This window comes from Amphichorda felina (genome assembly GCF_050947745.1).
Source record: "Amphichorda felina strain 45539 chromosome Unknown scaffold_4, whole genome shotgun sequence".
NCBI classification, from domain to species: Eukaryota; Fungi; Ascomycota; class Sordariomycetes; order Hypocreales; family Bionectriaceae; genus Amphichorda; species Amphichorda felina.
Genome location: NW_028145046.1, coordinates 2,077,040 through 2,100,295, shown reverse-complemented (window position 1 = coordinate 2,100,295; position 23,256 = coordinate 2,077,040). Strand labels below are relative to the sequence as shown.

The following is a 23,256-nucleotide window of genomic DNA, read 5'->3' as shown; positions in this document are numbered from 1 at the left end:
AAAACTGAGTCACAGAGACCTGACTCTTTCCTCGATCGACTTTTTGGGGGGGAGGAGGGGTGAAATTCCCAATCGCGGGGCACGTCGCAGGGATCAAAAACGTGGCGCACCAACCGGACAACGCGGGACTGACGTGGCGGTGCGGCTAGAGAAGCGCCACAATCGCTTCTGCGCGCAACCCATCGGCTTTGGCCCAGACGCCCGAGTCGCAAAAGAACTCCGTCGCACACACGTCCTACACCCCGTTCGAACGATTGCTGTCGCCATTGACAAGGTCATCCGACGTCATGTTTCGAGCAACCCTGAGGCGCTTAACCCAGTCGGCGGGTGAGCCCGCCAGGCGAGCGCCCCTGACCATGGCGAACAACCCCTACAAGACGAGAAAAGTGTGGCCGCCAAACTTCCAGGAGCTGAGCCCTCAGCAGCAGCTCCGCTTCGAGAAAAAGTACAAGCGCAGGGTGTATCTGGCGCATCACTCTGAGAAATGGGATAAGGGAGTCCGCATCTTTCGATTCGTTATGATCTCAGGTCGGTACACGTCCCGCGTCGTCGCCGAGCTCACACGCTGACCCGTATCCAGCTACTGTGATATATGCATTGTTCTTTGCCGAGTTCGAATGGTGGGGGCAAAAGTACAAGCCATCTGAAGAGGTATAGTTTCCTAGGGGTTGCAGCGTAGGAGCATTGCTAATTCGCATGACAGATTCTGATGAAAGCTGCCCACCTCTTCGGTATCATGGACCCCGAGAAGCGATACGAGCGAAGAAAGGACGCCGCGCCCATCAATCCGAAGAAGAAGGACGAGTCGGAGCTGGAATCGGAGACGAAGTAATACCCAAGTGTACCATAAGATGCATATACTGGCGTTCTGGTGTCATAAAAACTCCCATCCTGGCGCATTTTGTACGGATATATATATACTGGTTCAAAAAAAAAAGAAAAACAAATACCATATTCCCATCAAATCCCATAACCCGCATGACGATTCATCGCCCTGTCCAGACAAAGTTAGAACCCATCCCAAGTCCAGCGCCTATGCCCGTGCCGCGTCCCTCGTTAACGGGACGCTTGGCCACCGTACCCTGCGCCTTGACACCTGCTACAATACGGTCGAGGCTCGTCTCCACAACGACGCCGCCGATAATCATCTCCGATAACGTTGCGTGCAGAGTCTCAAAGTTGAAGATGAGGTCGAGCTCGCAAACATTCTCAAAGAGCTTGTCGAGAGCCTCGACGTAGACCTGGATGAGGTCGATGAGGGCGAGGGGCGACTCGGTCGACGTGGAGATGATGATGAAGTAGAGGGTCGCGTAGTTACGGTACGTAACGAGCGAGGGCACGTCGTTCTGCTCCTCGGACGAGGTGTGGGAGGTCCCGGAGGCGGCGAGGAGCGGTGGAAGGGGGAGGAAGTTGCAGGAGCCCGAGGGCCGGTTAGAGACGAGGGTGAAGATCTCGGATATCAGCCGCTGCTGGATGCTCGTCTCCTATGCGCGCACTGCTGTCAGCTGGTGGTTCGGCGCAAAGCAAATGAGGGTGGGCAGCATTAACTTGCCAGCTGTGTGTAGAACTTGGTCAGCCGCGGCTGGCCTTGGCCGTTGAAGACCAAGAAAGCATTGATCATGGCGGGCGAGGCAAGATTGTCATCCCCTCCAGCGTCCCTTGAAGTCGCTGCCAACGGTGACGTGAAGTGGCACGAGAGGTTGTTGAAGCATGGAGTGGTGGGGTTGTCGCCGTGTGCTGTACGTACGACATACAGTGACGCTTGGGCCAATGGTGTCACCGGCACGCGGGAGCTGGCGACGCTGGCGCCATCTTTTCGACAGCAGCTTGAATCTTGAGTTTCCGATATTCGCAACCACAACAGCAATTCGGCTGCAGAAAATCCTCATCTTATAATAGTCTTCGATTAGCATCTTGGTCGGTTTCAGCCCCGTCAAGTGAGCCTCGACCCCAAAAATCACCATGTCGCGGTCACGTCTCGTCCCATCCTGTCGCCTCATCGCCCGCGCCGTTCGGAGCTCCCACGCCAGCCGCCCAGGCTTCCGGCCAGCATTGGCGGCCCCGTCAAGCGTCCTCAAGTCGACTCTTCCCTCCAGATCATGCTTCTCTACATGCGCTATCCGGCCAAAGGGCGTCATGCCTGACACGCAGAGCCCCTCCAAGCCAGCATCTGCAGAAAGCCCGGTCACAGCCAAGCCTGTCGAACTGACAGACAACGAGTACCACGAGCTGGCCGATGCCTGGCTCGAGAACGCCCTTATGAAGTTTGAAGACCTTCAGGATCAGGCAGACGCTGTTGACGTTGAATTTTCCGTACTCGGCCCCTCCGATCGTTGAGAAACATACTTCAAGAGAGTAGCTGCTGACATTTTGATGCAGTCCGGCGTCATGACCATCGCCATCCCTGAAAAGGGCACCTACGTCCTCAACAAGCAGCCCCCGAACAAGCAGATCTGGCTATCATCACCTCTCTCCGGGCCGAAGCGATACGATTGGTGCGTTAGTGGCGATGGCCAGGGCGACAAGGAAGGCACGGCAGTGGGACAGTGGGTATACGCGCGGGACGGCTCGACGTTAGACCAGCTTATACTCGATGAGCTAGATGTAGACGTCCAGGAGCCCATCGATGACTAGCAATCTCGACGGAGCATGACTCTGGAATTGTAGCAATACCTGTAGGACTAGACGTGGCATAGGTGGCTGGCGCGTGTGGGAGTCACAGCATTATCAGGAGTTTTGGACGGTAGTGTGATATACCTATATATGAGATGTGTCTATTAGGCACTGTAGAAATACATTTGAGATGTGGATGGGCTTGACCCGTCCATCTCTCTGGCCCCTCAAGGCCAGTTTTATTATTTGTTCATATAGTACAATTTAGTAATGTACACAGAGACTAGAGCTGATGATACTAAGCTCCTTATCCTTAGTTCTCCCGAGGAAGCTCTCGGGTTATTCTTTGAGGTCCCTTGCCTGTGCGTGCTGGGCTTCGCTTTCATAATAGCACCTCCGGATCCAGAGATGACAGTGATCCCAAGACTCGTTTCAGACCCAATCCATCGGACCCGGGTCAGTAGTCATCCATCCATCCCCTTAGGGAGCCTCCTCAACGTAGGCACAAGCCCATAGTCTTGTTCAGCATAGCCACCGTCATCTCATAGTGATCATATGCCGTCCTCTTGTGATCCGCAAATGTGTGCCTACACACCGTCAGCACACGCACTCTCCACGCATAACCAGCCCCCAAACTCTGGCATATTCAGAGAGGGACACATCCCAGGAGATGAAACTCACTTTCCCTTCGTGGTCTGACTCTCACGCAGAGACTTCCTCCACTCTGGCGGCGAACGAGCCCTCTTGCGCTGGACCTCGATCAGGTTCTTGAGAATGCTGTGCTCCAGTCCGCGCTCCTTGGCTGCCGCCTCCAGGAACCACACCGTCCTCTTGACGCCCTCGGCATCCAGCGTGGCCCCCGGCTCACGGAACGCCGCCCTCAGCTGGTCCCGTGCGATGAACCGCGCCGGCCGGGCGTACTGCACGCCCCGGAGCAGACCGCGGTACAGGCGGCGGTAGGCGTGAATGATGTCCTGGTTAGCCGTCATGATGGGAATGATAAAGAACGGCCCATGGCCTTTGGTGAAATTCTTGCGAGTTGCGCCGTGGCCGTGACGTTGAACAGAGACGGTAGATGGAAGTGCGTTCTGGGTTGAAAGTTCGCGGTTCGCACGGACCACTCAGTCCAGGCGACAGTACTGCCACCACGAGTAATTGAAACCAAGCCGCACGCCTGCTTCGTAGAACACTACCTAATACAAATGACAATTGAGTTTCTCAGAAGTAAGTTACAAATCTGAACAGCTAGACGCTTATTGTCAGTTCGAATAAAAAAGAAGCCAACTCATTTAAGCGACATCAGTACGTATGTCGTCTAGGTATCTACTAGTATGCTCATCCTCCCCATAACCCGCACATGAAAGTAATTAAGATCCAGACGGCACGAGCCGTCGTGACCACCACAACAACAGTCTAAATGCGCTTCTATCGCGTCATAGACATGGCTTCCGCGCACGTCCTCTTTCCGCTGACGATCTAAAGATCTTCGCCATTGTACCATGACGCTGTATAGTCATATCTCCAGCCGAATGAGCCGGCTGGGCGGGTAGCAAGCATGTCAGTTGCATCCTGAAACTCTTCATCTCGCTGTGCTATCGTGCTCCGTGAAAAGGGGGCCTAGAAAATATACCCCAAGACGCCCTCTATATGCAAGAAGTTCTATTCAAAGTCATGCTCGATGCAATCAGTTGCGACTGGTCGAGTTGTTGTTGCGGTTGCCGTCATCATTCTGGCCAAGGGGAGCATAGCGACCTTGGCCACTGCCACCGCTGTTGGCGCGGCCACGGTTCACCATACGAGAGAACCATCCGCTGGCGTTTCGGTCCTCGCCGCCGCCGCCCTGCATTTGAGCCTTGGCATCCTCGTCCGCTTCGCTGTCGAGGGAGAGGCCGGGGATGGCGCTGGAAGGCCCGATTCCGCGGCCAGACCCCATAGGCGAGCCAGTGCGCATCAGAGAGCCACTCTCAGCACCATGGATCGAAGGAGTCCCCATGGTAGTACTAGCGTCTCCGAAGAGAGAGTCCATGTCCTCGAGACGGACGCCGCAGGTCTCGGGGTAAATGAAGTATACTGCAGGACAAGGTCAGTCATAAGTCTACAGTTGGCTAGCTCGACAAGACTTACCAATCACAAAACTAACCACACAGAAGAATGCATGGACAAGATACAGGCGCCACTTAATCCACTCCTGCAGAATGGGCGTCATTTCACCAACCAGCCAGTTGAACGCCCAGTTGGTCGCAGTCGACAGACTTGCGCCCTTGGACCGGATGCTGAGAGGCAGAATCTCGGGCGGGTAGAGCCAAGGGATAGGACCCCACGAGTAGCCAAACCCGGCGTTGTAGATCATGACGAAAAGCACTACCATCCTAGGAGTCCATGTGATGTCCAGGTAGATGAAGTACGAAATAAGTGAGAGAGAAACGGCCATGAGGATGGCACCGCTGAGAAGGATCGCGCGTCGGCCCCATCGATCGACAAGATACCAGGGGGGGATGGTCGAGAGGAAGTAGGTGATTCCGTTCAACCCTGTCATCAGGATTGCATCGTGTCCAACCCAGCCGGCCGACTCGAACACATAGGGTGCATAGTAGGAGATGACGTTGATGCCGTTGAGCTGGGCCAGACCCTGGGCAGACATGGCAATGAAAACGCGGGTCTTGTAACGACGGAACATTTCGGCGTAGGATCGCTCGCCCTCTTGGCGCTGGAGCAGGACGTTCATCTTGATATCACGATATTCTTCGCGAGCAACCTGGTTGTGTATATCACCGCCACCATAGAGATTAGCGATGACGACCATGCCTTCTTCATCGTGATCGTTGTCCAAGAGCCACCTGTTTCATGTCAGCATAGCCAATAATGTATAGGCGACAAACATGCTCACCTCGGGGATTCCACAATGATGAGACTGCCGAGTCCGAGCAGAGCACCCATAACACATTGCATCAGGAGAGGGACGCGCCAGGACAGGTCGCTCTCGATAAACCCACAGCCATAGTCGACCCACACGGACGTGGTGTACCCGATAATGTTACCGGAGAACTCGATACAAGCAAGTTTACCTCGGTTGTGCGGCGGGGAAATCTCAGACTGGTAGACGGGCACGATGGTGGACAGGGCACCGACACCGAGACCGGCTACGATTCGACCGAGCATCATTATGCCCATGTTGGTGGCGAAGGTCTGGAGAGCACCTCCGACGAAGAAGATACAGGAGCCGTAGAAGATGGTGCGTCGCCTTCCGATAATATCGCCGACGCGACCGACTACGAGAGAGGAAATGAAGGCACCGATCTCCAGAATTGCGACCATGGTGCCCACATGGGCCTTAGACGGATGGCCGAAGTAGTCGACAAAGTGAGGGCCGCTGCGAGTCACGGGTTTAGTATCGAATCGATATTGCAGTGCGAACAGTCTAGGGCGATAAGCTTACGTGATGATGCCCGACATGACACCTTGGTCATAGCCGAAGAGGAAGACACCCAGTGATACAAAGATACTGGTGAAGTAGCTGCGGGGAGGTCAGCATGGGAGCAAACCCGATGCGATGATGCTGGGGAAGCGTACAGAAGGGCCTTGCCCGTGAGGCCCTTGGCCGCACCTGAACGACCCGACATGATGAAGCCGATGCAGCGTGCTGAGCGAGTGGGGGCCGGGGGGACGAAGCGGGGGACCTCGATGGCCTCCTTGTCAATGGCAGCGCGACCCGTGGGGGATCGGTCGTATGGGCCCGGCGATGGACCCTGGATGCGGACCTTCTTCTGGGACTTGCGATGGCGATTCTGGACGTGGGCTAGCAACTCCTCCTCGACGTCGTTGGAGAGCTGGAGGCGGACGGGGTCGTCGTCGTCGGCCTTCCGCTCACCGATGTCGCCCGTGTCGGTCCACGATGAGTCGGACCCAGAGTCGGAAAAGGAATGGCGCTGATGGCCGTGGTCGTGGTCGTGGTAATAGTGGGCGGCGTCGCCCTGGTGGGACGCTAGCAATGACGTCGATGCAGCCGAGTCGGTATCTTGATGGCCAGAACGCGAGGGTAAGGTGCGAAGGGGTATATTGGAAGGGATACGGGTAGAAGTCGGTGGGGGAATGATGGGTGGTTTTGGGGCTGTGAAGCAGCAGCGCCCTCCTGCAAACTATTTAAAAGAAAAAAGGGAAGGGGTCGAGGAACGGCAGGCCTAATGTAGCCACCGGGTGAGAAGGAGGAGGAGAGGAACGAGAGGACGTTCGTCGGCCGGCCTGCCTGCGGAGACAATTATGGGCCCCGTGACGAGACAAGAGTCAATCAGGGTCTGGGCGCCAGTGGGTGGCAGTGGATGGCAGTGGATGGTAGTGGGTGCTAAGGCCGGGTGGCTTTTCCTCAGGCGTCACTCATCCGTTGGTTCGACGGGATGGAGCGAGCGTAGCAGTGCAGTGGCTCTCACTGTGAGGTGCAGCAACGTGCAGTGCTGGTACAGGCTCCCAGACACCGGGCGGTACAGTGCGAGCAAGGGTGCGTTTTGGCGTTCCAATCGTGGCTCCCGTTGGCGACAGGCACTCCCGTAACTCTCCTTCTGGGGCCGTCTGGGACCGTCGGGGACCAGGCTGTCCAGATCTCGCGCAACAGCAAGGGACGGAGAACAGCAGATGACCATCCGGGAGTCACCACGAGCGTCCGTACTTCGACAAGCGCAACCGCAGGGGTGGGCCAGACGCACGATGATGCCAAGGGGCGGAGAGGCGGGCAAAAGGGCGAGAATCTGGAGGCGGGCTGGAGAAGCGAACCAGGAGTCCAGGACGTCAGGAGACTAGGGTGGCCGTGGACGTGGGCGAGACACGCGGACGACGCACGCTGGGCAAAAAGACGGGCGACGGTTGAGTGGAAGCGAGCGTGTGACGGCCGAAAGAGGTGAGTTGGAGGAGCACAGGACAGGTTTTTCCCTAACGGACGGGAGAAAGATGAATGTTCTTTTTTTGAGAGAGAGAATTGAAATGACCGAATTTCTTTCGCCCCGGAGGTTCTCTGACAGCTAGGGCCAGTTTGCAGCACAGCAGCAAGGCTAAGGAGACGGGATGGTGTTTTTCCAGATCAGCGAAAAGGGGATCTGGCGAATCCCAGCCGGATTTGGAGGCTCCTGGGAGCTGGACTGGAGTCCGCGGAGCCCCGTCCAATCCGTCTGCGTCGATAAGACAAAATCCTTCCATTGTATCCGTTCAGCAGGTTGTACCTAACACCTGTCTCTTACCATATAATCAACCCAAGACATGGCGAGACAACCTTCACCCAACTTAAAAATGCATATGCCTGCCACTCTGCGAGGCTGTCGAGATCCTGCACAGTATGTCACTGTACAGAGTTGACCAAGCAGCAATCTTTCAGGCCCTGTCCCCTCTTATCCGTGGCAGCAACATGGTCGGCACCCGAGACAACCCTGTGTTCTGCGTGCGTGCAGACTACCGCGCAGCCAGCGCGCAGCCACCGGCGATCCCTCCCTCGTTTCCCCCACAGTCGTCCTATCATCATCCAGATACTGGCCTGCCCAGGATGGGGCCAACCTCACGTGCAAGGCCTTCTCCCCATCCTGCCTATCGGTGCGAGGAACAGGCAGCCCTTGGTTCAACTTAGGGGTGGGGGCGGCGACGTCAGGCGACAGAAGGCTGCGGGTACCAGTTCATAGTAATTCTCGAGCCTCGCAGAAATTCAAAACCACTACTGCCTCATGCCCGACAAAGCCGGGGGCCATGGTACCTGGTGCCGGCATGTGCCTCAAGCAAAGAGGGGGAGGGGGAGGGTCTCCTATGGGTACGAGAGGCGGGATGAGAGCTTCGTGAACGTCTTCTAGCGAGTCAGAACAATGCCGTTGAGGGTACCAGAGAATGTCATCAGCAACAAACAGTGGCATATGCGAGGAACCGGGGAACGAGCCATCAAACCTTGATGGAGAGCGACGTGAGCGACGTCACAAGACGTCCCCCCGGACTGGCGGTCTGACAGACGGAGGGCATGTCACCGGACGTTGTCGGGTCTAGGGCCAATGCGGCGCCGCTACCCCGTGTTCCCGTTTGCACTTCTGCCGCTGGTTCAAGGCGAGAGGATCTGTGCCTCCTGCTAGGCCGGACCGTTGAATTCCCCGTCTTGACTTTCGAGTCCTGCCGACTGAGCAGGCTTACTGTTCGCTTGACCCGTGAACTGTGCACATGTGCCCCAATACCTGGGACATGTGCTTTCTCCGATGAGTATGTCCCCGATATGGAGGCCCAGGTGTCAGCCACATAGTAGATGTCAAGTTGCGACCACTGTTTTCTCTATGTTCTCTTCCGTTGCCATCAAGTCAGTATAACGATTAGATAGGGAGGTTGGACTTGCGTTATCAGCCTTGCATTCGTGGCATGCTACCCTGTGGCGACCTCTCACAAGACGGAGAGAGTCACACAGGCGAAACAAAAACTCCTCTGTGGTGATTTCAAGTAGTATATAGAAACTATGAATATTTTCAAAGTTTTCTTTGCATCCACAATTCTGATATATCTGTGGTAGGTTTCAAATATCCGCTCTTGGACGTCTACGGAGTATGGATCTAGACATTCCAGTTCTATCTGAGACAGAAATTACTTGTGCCAGACATGCAGGCGAGGTCCAAATTCCCACCAGGACGCATAGGTGCTTGTAGGCAAATTCCAAGAGAAATCTAGACCGTTCAGTATGAGCACAAAACACAAAGGCCTAATTGAATAGATTAACAGAAGAATGCCACGATTATGACACGTTAAAGGCGGGCATGTATTCGTACTCATGTATGGAGTACGTGTTACTACTATCAATAGACGCGGTCTGCACTGAGCACTGAGCAGCCTGGCCCAAAGCCCCACCAATGCCGAACCACCGCCAACGGCCCCGCAGCCGTGCAACGACCCCAGAAAAAAGTCTGGAAATTTTTTGAGTGTCGCAGTGCTTTGCCCATCCTCGCACACGCAAACCCTGTCCCGTCGACGCATCACCATTGCCCGGCCGTCCAAGATGAAGCGAAAACTTGACCAGAACGACCGGCCGACGTCTGTCGCCGAGGAGAAAAAGACTGGCGGCAGCGCAAAGACCGAAGCCGACATCTCTTTCACCGACTTTGGCCTCGACGAACGTCTGCTGCAGGGCGTTGCGAAGCAAAACTTCGAGAAGCCGACACTCGTCCAGCGCAAGGCCATCCCGCTCGGCCTGGCCGGCCAGGATGTCCTGTGCAAGGCAAAGACCGGCTCCGGCAAGACAGCCGCCTATGTCCTGCCGCTGCTGGCGTCCATCCTGAAGAAGAAGCAGACCTCCCCGGCGCCCACGACATCGGCGCTGGTCCTCGTCCCGACCCGTGAGCTCGCCGACCAGGTTTTCAAGGCCATTGAGAGATTCTCTGCGTTCTGCGCCAAAGACATCCAGGCCGTCAAGCTGACGGACAAGCTCTCCGATGCCGTCCAGCGAAGCCTCCTCTCCAACTCGCCCGACATTGTCATCTCCACCCCGGCGCGTGCGTGGAGCAATGTCGACTCGTCCGCGCTGTCGCTCGAGAACCTAACGTTTCTGATCCTTGATGAGGCGGACCTCATTCTGTCGTACGGATATAGCGAAGACATGGACAACCTCGCGAGGTCGATACCAAAGGGAGTGCAGACTATCATGATGAGCGCAACGCTGTCGGCAGAGCTGGACGCCCTGAAGAAGATCTTCTACCGCGAGCCAACCCTGTTAGATCTCGAGGAGCCAGAGGCGGATGGGGAGGGAATCACACACTACGTCGTCAAGTACGGTTTACCCCCCCTCTGAATTATCGTCGCCACATACTAACCAGTCCCAGGTGCGGCGAGGACGAAAAGTTTCTCCTAGCCTATGTCATCTTTAAGCTCCAGCTTATTAAGGGCAAATGCATCATCTTTGTCGCCGACATCGACCGATCGTACCGTCTGAAACTGTTCTTTGAGCAGTTTGGCATCCGCAGCTGTATTCTCAACTCGGAGCTGCCCGTCAACTCGAGGATACACGTCGTGGAGGAGTTCAACCGCAATGTCTACGACATCATCATTGCCTCGGACGAGAAGAGTGAGATGTTGAACGTGGACGAGGACGAAGACGGCGAGGATGGTGCCAAGAAGTCGGCCGAAGATGGGGCAGACAAGGACGGCGACGCTAAGCACCCCAAGAAGAAGCGGAAGGTGGTCAAGCGGGACTCGGAGTATGGTGTATCACGAGGTATGTGCACTGGCTGGATGAGTGTTATAAACAAATGCTGACTAAATCTCCAGGAATCGACTTCAAGAACGTCGCGACAGTCATCAACTTTGACCTGCCGACTACGGCATCCTCTTACACACACAGGATAGGACGGACAGCCCGCGCGGGGAAGAACGGCATGGCTCTGTCTTTCGTCGTGCCCGAGAACCTCTACCGGAAACACATGCCTACTACGGTCAAGACGGCAGAGAATGACGAGAGAGTATTGGGGAAAATCATCCGGAAGCAGAAGAAGCTCGGCAAGGAAGTCAAGGATTACAACTTCAATAAGGAACAGGTCGATGCGTTCCGCTACCGCATGAACGATGCTCTGCGAGCTGTCACCAAGGTGGCTGTCCGTGAGGCCCGTACCAGAGAGCTGAGGCAAGAGCTTCTCAAGAGCGAAAAGCTGAAACGGTATGCCTTAATCTGTGATATCCGCACTCGGGCGTTCGCTGACATGGACAATCTAGGTATTTCGAGGAGAACCCCACCGAACTTAGCCACGTCCGCCACGACGGTGAGCTGCGAACGGCAAGGTCGCAGCCTCATCTCAAGCACGTACCGGAGTATTTGCTACCCAAGGACGGCAAGAAGGGACTTACCTCGGAGCAGCTTGGGTTCGTTCCCCTGAGAAAGGGAGATCGGTCGAGGCAGAAGAAGGGCAAGCGGGGGTTCAAGGTTGGGTCAAGAAAGGGTGACCCCCTAAAGACGTTCAAGGCACGACGCAAAGCGAAATAGTACTAAGTAGATGATTGATGGGTTACGTCGTTTAATAATTGGGCAAGGGATGAATATACCCACTCTGTTCGCGAATGTTCCAACTTCCCTCTGTTTGACCAACGGCATCACACCCCTTTGCGTGGTCCACAGAAACCAGATCCCGATAAGGGTCGCTGCTAAATCTGGAGAAATAATGGACGCAGTGCTACGAATAGCTCGTTGTCTGGGAACTCATTGGTTGATCGCATTGCTTACACGAGGAGAGCATGCAGTAATACTACTACGAGTAGTAGTTCTCGTAGCACCTTCGAAGTCATGCATGCCATGTGGCAATGAAGAGGGGTCTAGGACGAATTGGCCGGCAAACACCTTCAAGCTTCGTATACTCATGAGTAAGACGCAGCTGCTAGAATTATCCAATCTATGCAATACTTCTGATTGAAAGAATATAGAAATTGTTTCTACTAGCTTGATGGCCAGACAGGTGGTTTGAATGACGTCGAAGTCAAGTAGGTTGAGGGTGGTTCCTAGAATAGCTTAGCGTGCACAACTTGCCAGGGACTGAACTAAAAACAGCACAAACGCTAAATAAATAAGCAGGCGGTGCACATCTTTCGGTCAACCCACACCCACAGCCTCCCTCGTGATTGACGGACGAGGCAGTGGCTGACGCTGACCCGTCCTAAGTTGACTTGTTGAACTCGGGACGCGTGGGCTGGGGAACCGGGCGACGGCGGAGCGGCCGTGCTCGGACGGGAAAGAAGGTGTGGCATGATCAGATCGCGTTGTCTCGGGCACACAAGAGTCCGTTAGCACGCTGTCTGGAGGTGGCTGGCTGGGATCCAGCTCATCACGCATGATGCTAGGTGCACGGTGGAGGGTGCCCCAGCCGCACAATGTCGTCAAAGACATGTCTCTCGGGTGGGGTACGAGCTTGTGCTGGAGAACACGATAAAATGCTCGATTTCTCCATCTTTGGGACTGAGAAACCCATTCTAGGCCTTTCGTGACGGAGCTCTGAGCACCAGGTCTGCGTGCAATTGTGGTGGTATCTACGAATATTAGTCCCAAGACTAGAAGTGACACGGAGTTCCATACATTTTCAGAATGCACCGCCTGTGGAGATGCTGATGAGTTGCTGCCATGTCACCATCACTGTCACCATCATGATCATTGACGAAGAGCTGTTTGTCTCAAAGGTCGGCAAGAGCCCACTGTTGGCTCCACTGGTCTTTGGTCCAAGTCTCAACGCTTCGAGGAGCTATTATTTTCGCTAGGACAGAAAAGCTGGTCTTCGATACTTAGCAGTATCCATGTATGTACGTATTCTTACTGCTCTGCTTACTATTAGATGGCATATTGAACTCGCAGCCCTATCGATTTGTTTTGGTCACGATTTTCCCCCGAGGCGAAAATGAGGTAGCTCCTGCTATTAGGTAGAAACACAACCTAAACCGCCGTGCAAGTCTTTATAAGGCGGTGAGAAATACCACCAATGGAATGTGATAATGCGAACTCCACCGAAGCTTGAGCGAGGCTGGATCAAACTCATTCAGTGTTAATACCTATAGTATCTGTAAACACCACGGCATTATCGATTCGACTACCGTATATTCGTAATGGTACGAGTCCTAATGCGTGCACATTCTAAAGAAAGGGTCATTGAAGGACGGCTTTACGGATAGCAATAGGCATGATCTTGATTCCTGGCCGAGGAACCTGGCGCCAAGGCAACCTGGAACATGGAGCACGCCCCCCAGCCACCTAGCCAGCCAATCACAGGCACGGCAGGGCGTTTTTGCCAGGAGTCAGGGCGTGTCCGTCGCTCGGTTCAGCCACTCAGCTCGGTCGTTCCTGCCTTAGGGTGGTCCCGTGTTAGTTGCGTCGGCCCCAGACCCCAGCTCCTCAGAGCAAATCCATCATCCATGCTCCGGGCAGGCACTGCCGTGGCCTTGCTACAGGCCTTACTTGCATGGGAAGCTGGCTGGGTGTAGCAACAGAAACCGGCTTTTCCCAGTTCTCCTCCTGCTTCATTTTCCTCCACGCTGGTGCATCTGGTGTCTTCTTTTCCTTCTAGTATTCCACCGCCGGCTTTCCTAGAGACGCCACTCGCTTTCTTTTGTCCCCCTCCTGCGAACTCCTCCCTGCGCAACGCCCTTGTACTACGTAAACGCTACGAGTAGTTTGGTGGGTTAGCCTGGCTTGGCTAGGCGGTCCGAACAATTGTGGCCTCGGTGCGATCGAAAGACGGGTGGCTCCAGCTCGGAAATTACACCCCAACTTGAAGGCGTCTCTCTGGCCACCCAGCGGTCCTCGCGACACCAACCCGCCCCCCGACACGATTCGCTACAGCCTATCCGTACTCCTGGCCCGCCTCCATTGTTGCAAACCCTCCCGCGACGACTCCTCTTGGTCTCCGCTTTCCCTGATTTTCCCTCCGCCTCCATCGTCGTCCTCGATCGCTACTCCGGTCGACTCGCTCGTCGACTGAGCGACACCGAACCTCACTTCCTCATCCCCAGTTGTGGTTGCGTCGCGGTCTTGGGACCCTATTAGCAGTCACAATGGGGTCGACACAGTTTGGTAATTTCCACGTTCGTCACTTCCCGAAACTCAATTCGCATCCCCACCGCCACTGCTAACGTTATCTCCACGCAGGATTTCTGCAGAGACTCGACCCTGCCGGTCTGCAATGTATGTTGCCTATGTCTTCGTCGCACCCGAAAACGATTCCCGGCCGGTCGCGTCAACTCTGTGCTAGGACGCACATGCTAACGCGAGACATTTCTAGATTCTGTCCGATGACAATGGCCAGCGTGGACCGTGGAAAGGCTGTGAGCTAAAGGGCATCTCCCTTTCTGGCGATCGACACTTGGGCAATCTTGGGTCGATTATCCTATGCGCTGTTTCTATCGGGGTCACGGCTCTTTTGCTACTCAAGTCGGAGAAGAAAAAGGCAGCCGTTGGACGAAGGTACGATGACCTTGGATCGAGTGGAACGAACCCGTTACTAACCCGACACTAGGGAGATGCAATTATTCTTGCTCAGCTACATCCTCGTTAGCCTATGCGAGATTTTCTCCGTTGGCGAGTTCCCGCTTGACAAGAAAGCTCGTGATGTACGTCGTGAAGCAACGCAAATGCTGTGTTAATTATGGCTTATATACTAACTACAATCAGGCCTTCACGGCGATCCACATTGCTGGCATCATTGCCTCGACCTGGATGCTTATGCTTAATGCGCTTGTTGGCTACCAATTGCTTGACGACGGCACGCCCATGTCCATAGGACTGATGCTCGGGTCCGCGGCTGTTCTTTTCATCGGCACTGGTTTCATCGCTCTGGACACCGGCTTCAAGTTCACCAACTACTGGGACAGCAGCTACCAACCCCCGAACCGCAACATCGCTCTCTACGTTCTCTACCAGCTCATGCCGCTTATTTTCGTTGTCGCCTTCTACGTCCTCGAAGCGATCCTAGTTCTCCGCATCCTTGGCGAGACCCGCCCCATGATCTACCTGACGGCTGCCGGCGTCCTCTTTGCCATCGGCCAAGTCTTTAACTATGTCGTCAGTCAGTACATTTGCGACGGCACGAATGGGAAGATCGACGGCGCCATGTTCGAGACATTGTTCACGCTCCTGTCCGTCGTCTTGGTGTGGATCTTCTGGTCGAGTATCACGGAAGACGACTGGCCCGCGCCAACCGGTGCTACCTATCCTTGAAGAGTTATTCGAATCGCGTTTTTTTTGGAGACTTTACGCTTCTATTTCATACCTGCTCGGAAATGGCGTTTCAGGATGGCGGCATCATTAGCTCCATTTTTTATGTTTCTTATCTGTCCTTACAACCGACGACTTTACAACACTTACGACTCATACCTATCGACGGAGACACTCTTATGGATGATGTCTGAGCGTTACTGATTTTTTTTTTCCAACATCAAGGCATCGCCATGACGCGGGGTTGGTTACGTGCCTACGAGACTACGTATACGGCCCCGGTGGTGCGGATGAAGAAGATCGAGAAGGGGGTGAAATGAGAATAGAGGGCTGGGGAACTGTCCAGAGTTGAAATAGCGACTGATCTATCCGCCAGTGCGGCGATTTAGACTTGAGCAAACGCGTAGTATACCCCGGAGAAGCGAGTAATGCATATATGGGAACTTCACGAAGAGCGTTGGTTTGTCATGTGGTTGAAACGGGAAGCAGATGCTACCAGATTTAATCAGAAAGTCTAGATGTCTTATTAAATAATGTCCTTGAAAGCTTGATGGACTAACTAGGTGCTAATAGTGATATGAAATGTAGATATTGAGTCCCAACTTCCTATTGGCGTGGACGAGAGCTGTGGTGGAGCGCCACGAGGCTGCGATTTGTTTTAATAGTACCTATCCACATTCCACAGCCTCGCCCAACGGCAACCGTGCACGCCAAACTACGGATACTCATCATCAACCTTTTCTGGCCCCGCGGCCGCTCTGCGCCCAAACTTGTGCCTGCTTTGTACACTTTCAGCGTATTCCTCATCTCTTACTATCCTTTGACCACGTGCCTGCTTGGTTCTCCCCACCACCCACCATGGCGGACTCGGACGGCGAGTTCGTGGCCGCCGACATGTCGGATGACGACCTCATGGACCACACCGTAACCGACGACATCGACGACGAACCGAGCGACCGACACGGCCGTAGTGGAAGGAATGCCTCGTCACGGGGCCAACGCCGGCGCAAACGCGACCGCAAGGATACGGCACAGGCGTGGGAGCAGTCGAAGCGTTCGTGGGAGACGAACCTCCCCGAGGAGGACCAGGACGGTCTGCTCAACCTGACGGCCCTCGAGGCCGAGAAGCGGAAGCGGCTCCTGCGAGACACAACGCCCCTGCAGCGCGGCATCATCCGACACGTGGTGCTCGTGCTTGACATGTCGTTTGCCATGACCGAGAAGGACCTGCTGCCCACTAGGTACCGCCTCACGCTGAGCTACGCGGCCGCGTTTGTGCGCGAGTTCTTTGAGCAGAATCCCATATCGCAACTAGGCATTGTGGGGATGAGAGATGGTGTCGCTGTGCGGGTCAGTGATCTGGGAGGCAACCCTGCAGAGCACCTTGAGAAGCTCAAGGAGCTGGAGGGACAGGATCCTCAGGGCAATCCGAGTTTGCAGAACGCGCTGGAGATGTGCCGCGGCGCCTTGTTGTGAGTAGCTGCAAAGCAGCATATATATATGCTCTGTATCAAGCAGCAAAGGATTGACATTAAAATTTCTACAGTCACGCGCCTTCGCACGGTACCAGGGAGGTGCTCATCATCTATGGCGCGCTCCTCTCCAGCGACCCAGGCGACATCCACGAGACCATCAACAACCTCATCGCCGACCGCATCCGCGTCTCCGTCGTCGGCCTCTCGGCCCAGGTGGCCATCTGCGCCGAGCTCTGCTCCCGCACCAACGCCGGTGACGACTCGCAGTACAACATCGCCATGGACGAGGTGCACTACCGCGACCTCTTCCTCGCCGCCACCACCCCGCCCGTCACCCGCACCGCCGAGCAGAGCGTCGCCAGCCTGCTCATGATGGGCTTCCCCAGCCGCACCCTCGCCCCGGGCGGCTCCACCAGCTACTGCGCGTGCCACTCGCGCCCCGTCCGCGAGGGCTACGCCTGCACCCGGTGCGCCGCCCGCGTCTGCCGCCTTCCCGCCGAGTGCCCGGCCTGCGGTCTGACCCTCATCCTGAGCACCCACCTCGCCCGCTCGTACCACCACCTATTCCCCCTGCGCAACTGGGTCGAGGTGCCCTGGTCTGATGCGGGGCGCTCTGTCGCCTGCTTTGCGTGCATGTGTCTGTTCCCTGACCCCAAACGCCCAAGCTCGAGCGCTGGCGGGAGGGAGGGCGCTGCCACCAAGATCAAGGGCGTGAGCGAGAGTGGGCGATATGCGTGCGAGGTGTGCGGGAACCACTTCTGCATAGACTGCGATGTCTTTGCGCATGAGGTGGTGCACAACTGCCCTGGGTGTCAGAGTAACAGCACCGCGGGACATCATGAAGCTGTGAACGGGGACGGGGGGCTGCAGAATGGAGATGGGGGCATGGTTGTGGATGGGTAGAGGGCGATAACACAGCGTCAACTCTGGAATACGAGGCCCCAGAATAGAGAGGCAGACTATGGCTGGGATAGGACGGGAGGGGAGCAATTATCTGACGATTCATGAATTGCATAGGAGTCGGCATATTGTTTAGGCGCAGGCGGGGTCGATCACATTTCAAAGGTGGGCGGGATAAACAAATATCGGGTTTGCCGATTTGAATAATAGATACGTAAGGTACATTTTACTCAATAAATGACGGACGTCTCGTCGTTCCTCATGATGGTGCTGTGCGCCTTCTTTCTGTCTGGGGCAGCATGTTGAGAAGTGATTCCTCCAGCCATTCTTCTACTCCGGTCCCCTCCTCATACCACTAGCTATCTACAAATTACCACGCTCGGCCTGCTCGCGCTCGATGGCCTCGAACAGGCTCTTGAAGTTGCCGGCGCCAAAGCCCTCAAAGTCGTTGCGCTGGATGATCTCGATGAATACGGTGGGGCGGTCCATGAGGGGCTTGGTGAAGAGCTGGAGGAGGTAGCCGCCCTCGTCGTAGTCGATGAGGATGTTGAGGCGCTGGATGGTGGCGAAGTCCTCGACGAGCTCCCAGGAGCGCTTCTCTGTCTTGAGGCGGTGGCGCATGGTCTCGTAGTAGCTGGAGGGCACGTTGATGAACTCGACGCCGCGGGCGCGCAGGGCCGTGACGCTAGTGATGATGTCGCGCGTGAGGAGGGCGATGTGCTGGACGCCGGGCCCCGAGTTGAAGGTGACGTACTCCTCGATCTGGGACTTCTTCTTGCCGGGGGCGGGCTCGTTGATGGGCATCTTGACGAGGTTGTTGGGCGAGGCCATGACGATAGAGTTGAGGGCTGAGAACTCGGTGGAGATTTGCGAGTCGTCGACAGACCAGAAGCGGTGGAAGGAGAGGCACTTCTCGTAGAAGGCGCAGGCAGAGACCATCTCGTGCCATGACTGGTTGCCCACGCAGTGGTCGATGCGGGCCAGGGGCACGTCGGGCAGGGTGACAGAGGCGGTCATCTTCTTGCCCTCGCGGAAGCCGGGCATGAACGGGCCGGTGTAGGAGTTGCGGTTGATCAGGGTGTGCGTCGTGTCGCCATATGTACAGATGGACGCGGTGATCACGGAGCCAAACTCGGGGTCCTTGTGCACGCGCGGAGGCTGGACGGCCGTGGCGCCCTCGGCGACGGCTTTGTTGTAGACGGCCTCGACATCATCCACCTCAAAGGCCACATCCTTGACAGCATCACCGTGCTTCTCCTGGTGGGCATGGATATCCTTCAGTAGCTGCCTCTCGCCGTCTGAGATGGGCTCATCGGCGGGCAGATGCTCGGCCGAGCGAAGGGGGGATGTGAAGACGAAGCGGACATTGTTGTTGGCGACAACATACGAGGCAAAATACCGGCTCCCTGTCTCGAGCCCACGGTAGGCGATGTGCTTGAAGCCAAATAGGCTTGTGTAGTAAGAGGCGGCCTGCTTGGCGTTGCCCACGTACCAAGTTACGTGGTCGTAGCCGACGAAGTTGGCCGGGGGCTGAATAGCGTAGGAGGTGTTGACGGTGGCTGCAGGATCGGCCGGCCGGGAGGGCGGCGAATCGGTGATGGCGGATGGGGCCATTGTGTGCAGAATAGGGTATCAGAGAAATATCAGAGAACAACAGAAGAGATTTTATGTTGGTTCCAGCCCAAGACAAAGACTCGAGTCGGGTATTCGATGAAAGACGAGGGTGAATGACACAAACAAACACTTGTGGGATAGAAGGTCCGGCATGGTGGTATATAATGACCATATCTAACACTTTTGATGAGTGAGATCCGAGTTGGAGGGCTGCCCGGCATAGCCAGAGGCCGCACCGGAAACCCTCCGCGCAAGCTCATGCTCGGTACAAGGCTCAGTGGAGCCTAACGGCAACCGGCACGGGCTCTGCGCAGGCTCCCTGGCGAGAAGAGCTGTCATCTGGAACCAACGGAGGTGGCCCGGCTACCAACGGGGCCGAGCGGCGGCTTGCTGACCATGATGAGATCATGGGGTGCCACAAGGGCAAAAGAAGGTGTGGCGCTGGCGCGGTATTGTTGCGTTACTACGGTCGGATACTGCGGAAATAAAATAGAACTCCCATATCGAAATGTTGCATCCTGGGTAGTGCGAGTATACTGTTTACTGGAAGTCGTGTGATATCTCAGCAGATACCCTGCACCAGTCGTGATCTGGTCGAGGTGTCGTGCGTTGTAATCCCTATGGCGGACATCGATGTGTCCAAGCCCATCGTTGCCATTAATCGCGCCGTCGATCCACTCCAGGACTCCAGGACTCCCGAGCACCTGGAGTAGAGAGCAAATACGTACCGTTGAATATCACGGCGGGTGGTTGGTGGTTTGGTGGTGGTCGGCGGAAAGACGCCGCTCGACGGCGCTAGCCGCCAGAAGCCGAGAGTGGCCGACCTCCCCCAACAGCCGTTTTGGTCAGCTTTCGTCACCAACGCCTTGTTCACTGGCGCTGTTGAGACGATTCAAAGCAAACGGCCCGCAAGGGGATCTCCAGTTTTCCTGTTAAGCCAGGGATATGGTGGAAGGGGGAAAGTAATATCTGCTCGACACAATCTTCCCGGCCTGTCTTCTTAAATTATCACCACTTCCGGTTCGAGAACGCATTGGTATTGTGTCGATTCGTGATATTATCATTTGGCGCTGCTCCATCTCACACCGAACTCGTTGACGTTGAAAACTTCATTTTCTGTTATCATGACGACCGTCCAATTGACCAAGCACGACATCAACGTGCTAGAGAAGATCAAGGACCCCGAGTCGAATCCAACTGCTGGGGTCATCACTGATGAGACTCTTCCGCGGGATCCCCATATTATCGACACCAGCGTCTATGAGAGGGTTGTAGCCAAGGAGCGCCAGATCATCCAGAGCATCCAGAAGCTCGAGATACAGCTCAGCCAGTCCATGTCTGAGAACTCCGCCGAGACCGCTGTCGCAGAATACAAGCAGTGCGCATCTGACTTGGACGGCCTCATCACGGACTATCCCAGCTACGCCAGCGCCCGGAACAACCGGGCACAAATAGCCCGGAGGCTCTATGGGGATGCCATGCTGCTGTCCGAGACCACGGGGATGCCAATGCCCTTGATCGAGCAACCCGACCGCGCAGAGAAGGTGGCGGCCTCGACACGGGTATTGAATGACCTGGAACGGTCTGTCACACTCCTCTCGCCTTCCTCGCTCGGCACACCTCTTTCCCCGCAAGCAGCACGGACACTGTCAATGGCCCATACACAAAGGGCTGCAATTTATTTGAAGACGGCCAAGTTGCTGTCGCACAGGTCGTTGGACATGGACGAGTCGCGGCGAGAGTCGCAATGGACCAGGTTGGAGTTCGAGGAGGGAGCGTCTCACGATCTAGCGCTTGGCGGACGGTATGGGAATCAGATTGCAAAGGGCCTGGCCGTGAGTGTCAACCCCACGGCCAAGCTTTGCGGACAAATCGTGCGGCAGGCCATGAAGGAGGAATACGGGCCAGCGTATGGCCAGTAAGCCAGGTGTCGGAAGCGGTATAGAGAGGCGGAGTTTAGTTGTGAATAGCACGGCCATGTCCTGGGGGACGAGGTTCCAAAAGTAGACAAGGAACACCAGCCAATGTCTAACAATACCCAGTGTCCGAACCCATTCAATTACTGCGATGACTTATTTGAGAGACCCAAACGACTGTGTCAACATCTGTGAGCAATTGTTCCAGAGATAAGAAGGGAGGAAAGCCAGAGTATGCCTCCTGTGACACTATTAACGTACCGTAGTGCATCCTGAACAGCCTCGCTGCCCGTCTTCCCCTTGGCCTTCTGCTCACGGTTGATGCGCGTTACAGCAGCAGAGACGCCGATGAATACGGCAAAAATAGGGTCAGCGACCCGGGAGATAATGTAGGTAGGAGGGGCCATTATTGCGAGTCGCAATGAGGTCTGTAGAGTCGTGAGTTGGGTGAATGAAGCCTCCTTCAGCAACTCAAACGAGTGTTTAACGCGCGCTGGGAATCGGGAGGCGGCAGCTCCGACTCGGCACCTTGGATTGACCGACCTCAGAGCGCACGGACCACCCAAACCTGAGAACTCGGAAAATGGGGCCCAGATGCACATCACGTGATAACTTAGCTCCCACTGGCTTGCCCCAATTTGCAAAGCCCACAAACCCCGAATTTTACACCAAATTCCCGGTCACGGTCCACGACGACGATTTCTTAACCACCCAGCACCACATCCGACCGCGACAACAGGGCAAGATGAAGTTCCTCAAGGTCGGCCGAGTCGCCATCATCACCCGCGGCAGATACGCCGGCAAGAAGGTACGATTGCCTCCGAAATGACTCCCCTCTCGTTGCTGCCCTCCCCCCTCTGGACGGCTCGTCGAAGAAAGTTTGCGCATGGGAAGCGGAGGGGCGGGGATGCATTGGAAGAAGAACCATGAGCGACGATGAGATGAGAGGCACTGCCTACGACTGGATTGTCAATGGGAGACGAACGAAGGAACACTTTTGGCTGACTTGAATTCTTTTTCTCAGGTGGTCATCATCCAGCCCCTCGACAATGGCAACAAGCCTCACCCCTTCGGCCACGCCGTCGTCGCCGGCATCGAGCGCTACCCCGAGAAGATCACCCGCCGCATGTCCAAGGCCCGCCAGGAGAAGCGCTCCAAGATCAAGCCCTTCATCAAGGTCATCAACTACAACCACCTGATGCCCACTCGCTACACCCTCGAGCTCGAGGGCCTCAAGGGCACCATTTCCGCCGATACCTTCAAGGAGGTCAGCCAGCGTGAGGATGCGAAGAAGACGGTCAAGAAGGTCCTGGAGGAGCGCTACACCAGCGGCAAGAACCGCTGGTTCTTCACCCCTCTGCGTGAGTTTCCCTCCCACCCCACCTCCCACCTTACCAACTACCTACTCGTGGACCCTGCGAGATGTCCTATATTCTTTCAGTTTGCTGACGGGATTTTCACATTACAGGCTTTTAAAAGTATCGTTTCCTCCGTCACGGTTAGGGAGTTTTGCGGGATGTATAGAGCATCGAGTGGCACTTACGGATCCCCGGTTTATGGACTGAATATGAAGTTCACTTGAAATCACCACTATGGCCTGCTGCGTGACTGTCGAAAAATGCGAAGTGACGTGGTGTGGGGTCGATGCCCTCTGCTAGGGGCAAGAGGGCTTACCGCTCGCTCTCCCCCGTCTTTATTATTTTGATGCTCCAGGTGGAGGGAAAAAATCGCATGGCGAGGTAGACTCATGGGGGGCATCGGGCCGTCCATGGGACGGGCGGCTCAATATGACGAATTTTCTTTGTCCTGACCTTGACGTGTGCCCTCGATGCGAGTAACATGGTAGACTCCTTGTACTAGAATACAGAGCCTGGCGTTCATCACACCGTTGGGCAGCCATTGGCATCTGTTCTGACCGAGGTGGTCGACGCTTGATCATTGAACCCTGATGCAAAGGCGAGCTAATATGCCTGCATCGAAACGTTAGACCAATACTACATCCCAATGAAGAGACATGCCAGACCCACGGAACCTTGTCACACAGCACAAATGAGGTAGGATG

The 23,256-nt window shown here is 55.5% G+C and overlaps 11 protein-coding genes across 11 annotated transcripts; 7 read left to right on the top strand and 4 right to left on the bottom strand.

Annotated features, from left to right (window-relative positions):
* Positions 1-287: 287 nt before the first annotated feature.
* On the top strand, positions 288-832 carry ACO1O0_004436 (uncharacterized protein; the record flags this gene model as incomplete). The annotated part of the gene is made up of 3 exons (XM_083193875.1): positions 288-528; positions 581-651; positions 704-832. 3 exons carry the CDS (start codon positions 288-290, stop codon positions 830-832), a joined length of 441 nt encoding a protein of 146 aa, XP_083050823.1.
* Positions 833-986: 154 nt separating this feature from the next.
* On the bottom strand, positions 987-1,913 carry APS3 (AP complex, mu/sigma subunit; the record flags this gene model as incomplete). Its single annotated transcript, XM_083193874.1, has 2 exons — positions 987-1,484; positions 1,755-1,913. The coding sequence occupies 2 exons, from the start codon at positions 1,911-1,913 to the stop codon at positions 987-989; spliced, it is 657 nt and encodes a 218-aa protein (XP_083050822.1).
* Positions 1,914-1,962: 49 nt separating this feature from the next.
* YFH1 (ferroxidase) lies at positions 1,963-2,634 on the top strand (the record flags this gene model as incomplete). Its single annotated transcript, XM_083193873.1, has 2 exons — positions 1,963-2,313; positions 2,380-2,634. 2 exons carry the CDS (start codon positions 1,963-1,965, stop codon positions 2,632-2,634), a joined length of 606 nt encoding a protein of 201 aa, XP_083050821.1.
* A 472-nt stretch (positions 2,635-3,106) lies between these two features.
* Positions 3,107-3,602, bottom strand: ACO1O0_004433 (uncharacterized protein; the record flags this gene model as incomplete). The annotated part of the gene is made up of 2 exons (XM_083193872.1): positions 3,107-3,200; positions 3,295-3,602. The coding sequence occupies 2 exons, from the start codon at positions 3,600-3,602 to the stop codon at positions 3,107-3,109; spliced, it is 402 nt and encodes a 133-aa protein (XP_083050820.1).
* A 695-nt stretch (positions 3,603-4,297) lies between these two features.
* Positions 4,298-7,859, bottom strand: HGT3 (uncharacterized protein; the record flags this gene model as incomplete). The annotated part of the gene is made up of 6 exons (XM_083193871.1): positions 4,298-4,683; positions 4,738-5,450; positions 5,501-5,983; positions 6,050-6,127; positions 6,184-6,584; positions 7,839-7,859. The coding sequence occupies 6 exons, from the start codon at positions 7,857-7,859 to the stop codon at positions 4,298-4,300; spliced, it is 2,082 nt and encodes a 693-aa protein (XP_083050819.1).
* Positions 7,860-9,610: 1,751 nt separating this feature from the next.
* On the top strand, positions 9,611-11,584 carry DBP9 (ATP-dependent DNA/RNA helicase; the record flags this gene model as incomplete). Its single annotated transcript, XM_083193870.1, has 4 exons — positions 9,611-10,377; positions 10,431-10,822; positions 10,876-11,260; positions 11,317-11,584. The coding sequence occupies 4 exons, from the start codon at positions 9,611-9,613 to the stop codon at positions 11,582-11,584; spliced, it is 1,812 nt and encodes a 603-aa protein (XP_083050818.1).
* Positions 11,585-14,130: 2,546 nt separating this feature from the next.
* ACO1O0_004430 (chitin synthase III catalytic subunit) lies at positions 14,131-15,292 on the top strand (the record flags this gene model as incomplete). Its single annotated transcript, XM_083193869.1, has 5 exons — positions 14,131-14,160; positions 14,225-14,260; positions 14,358-14,539; positions 14,592-14,685; positions 14,747-15,292. 5 exons carry the CDS (start codon positions 14,131-14,133, stop codon positions 15,290-15,292), a joined length of 888 nt encoding a protein of 295 aa, XP_083050817.1.
* An 855-nt stretch (positions 15,293-16,147) lies between these two features.
* Positions 16,148-17,667, top strand: ACO1O0_004429 (TFIIH/NER complex subunit SSL1; the record flags this gene model as incomplete). The annotated part of the gene is made up of 2 exons (XM_083193868.1): positions 16,148-16,761; positions 16,836-17,667. The coding sequence occupies 2 exons, from the start codon at positions 16,148-16,150 to the stop codon at positions 17,665-17,667; spliced, it is 1,446 nt and encodes a 481-aa protein (XP_083050816.1).
* A 360-nt stretch (positions 17,668-18,027) lies between these two features.
* On the bottom strand, positions 18,028-19,278 carry ACO1O0_004428 (Glyoxalase/Bleomycin resistance protein/Dihydroxybiphenyl dioxygenase; the record flags this gene model as incomplete). Its single annotated transcript, XM_083193867.1, has 1 exon — positions 18,028-19,278. One exon carries the CDS (start codon positions 19,276-19,278, stop codon positions 18,028-18,030), a length of 1,251 nt encoding a protein of 416 aa, XP_083050815.1.
* Positions 19,279-20,402: 1,124 nt separating this feature from the next.
* On the top strand, positions 20,403-21,200 carry ACO1O0_004427 (uncharacterized protein; the record flags this gene model as incomplete). Its single annotated transcript, XM_083193866.1, has 1 exon — positions 20,403-21,200. One exon carries the CDS (start codon positions 20,403-20,405, stop codon positions 21,198-21,200), a length of 798 nt encoding a protein of 265 aa, XP_083050814.1.
* Positions 21,201-21,939: 739 nt separating this feature from the next.
* On the top strand, positions 21,940-22,670 carry RPL27B (60S ribosomal protein eL27; the record flags this gene model as incomplete). The annotated part of the gene is made up of 3 exons (XM_083193865.1): positions 21,940-22,002; positions 22,219-22,555; positions 22,663-22,670. 3 exons carry the CDS (start codon positions 21,940-21,942, stop codon positions 22,668-22,670), a joined length of 408 nt encoding a protein of 135 aa, XP_083050813.1.
* Between the last annotated feature and the right edge of the window lie 586 nt (positions 22,671-23,256).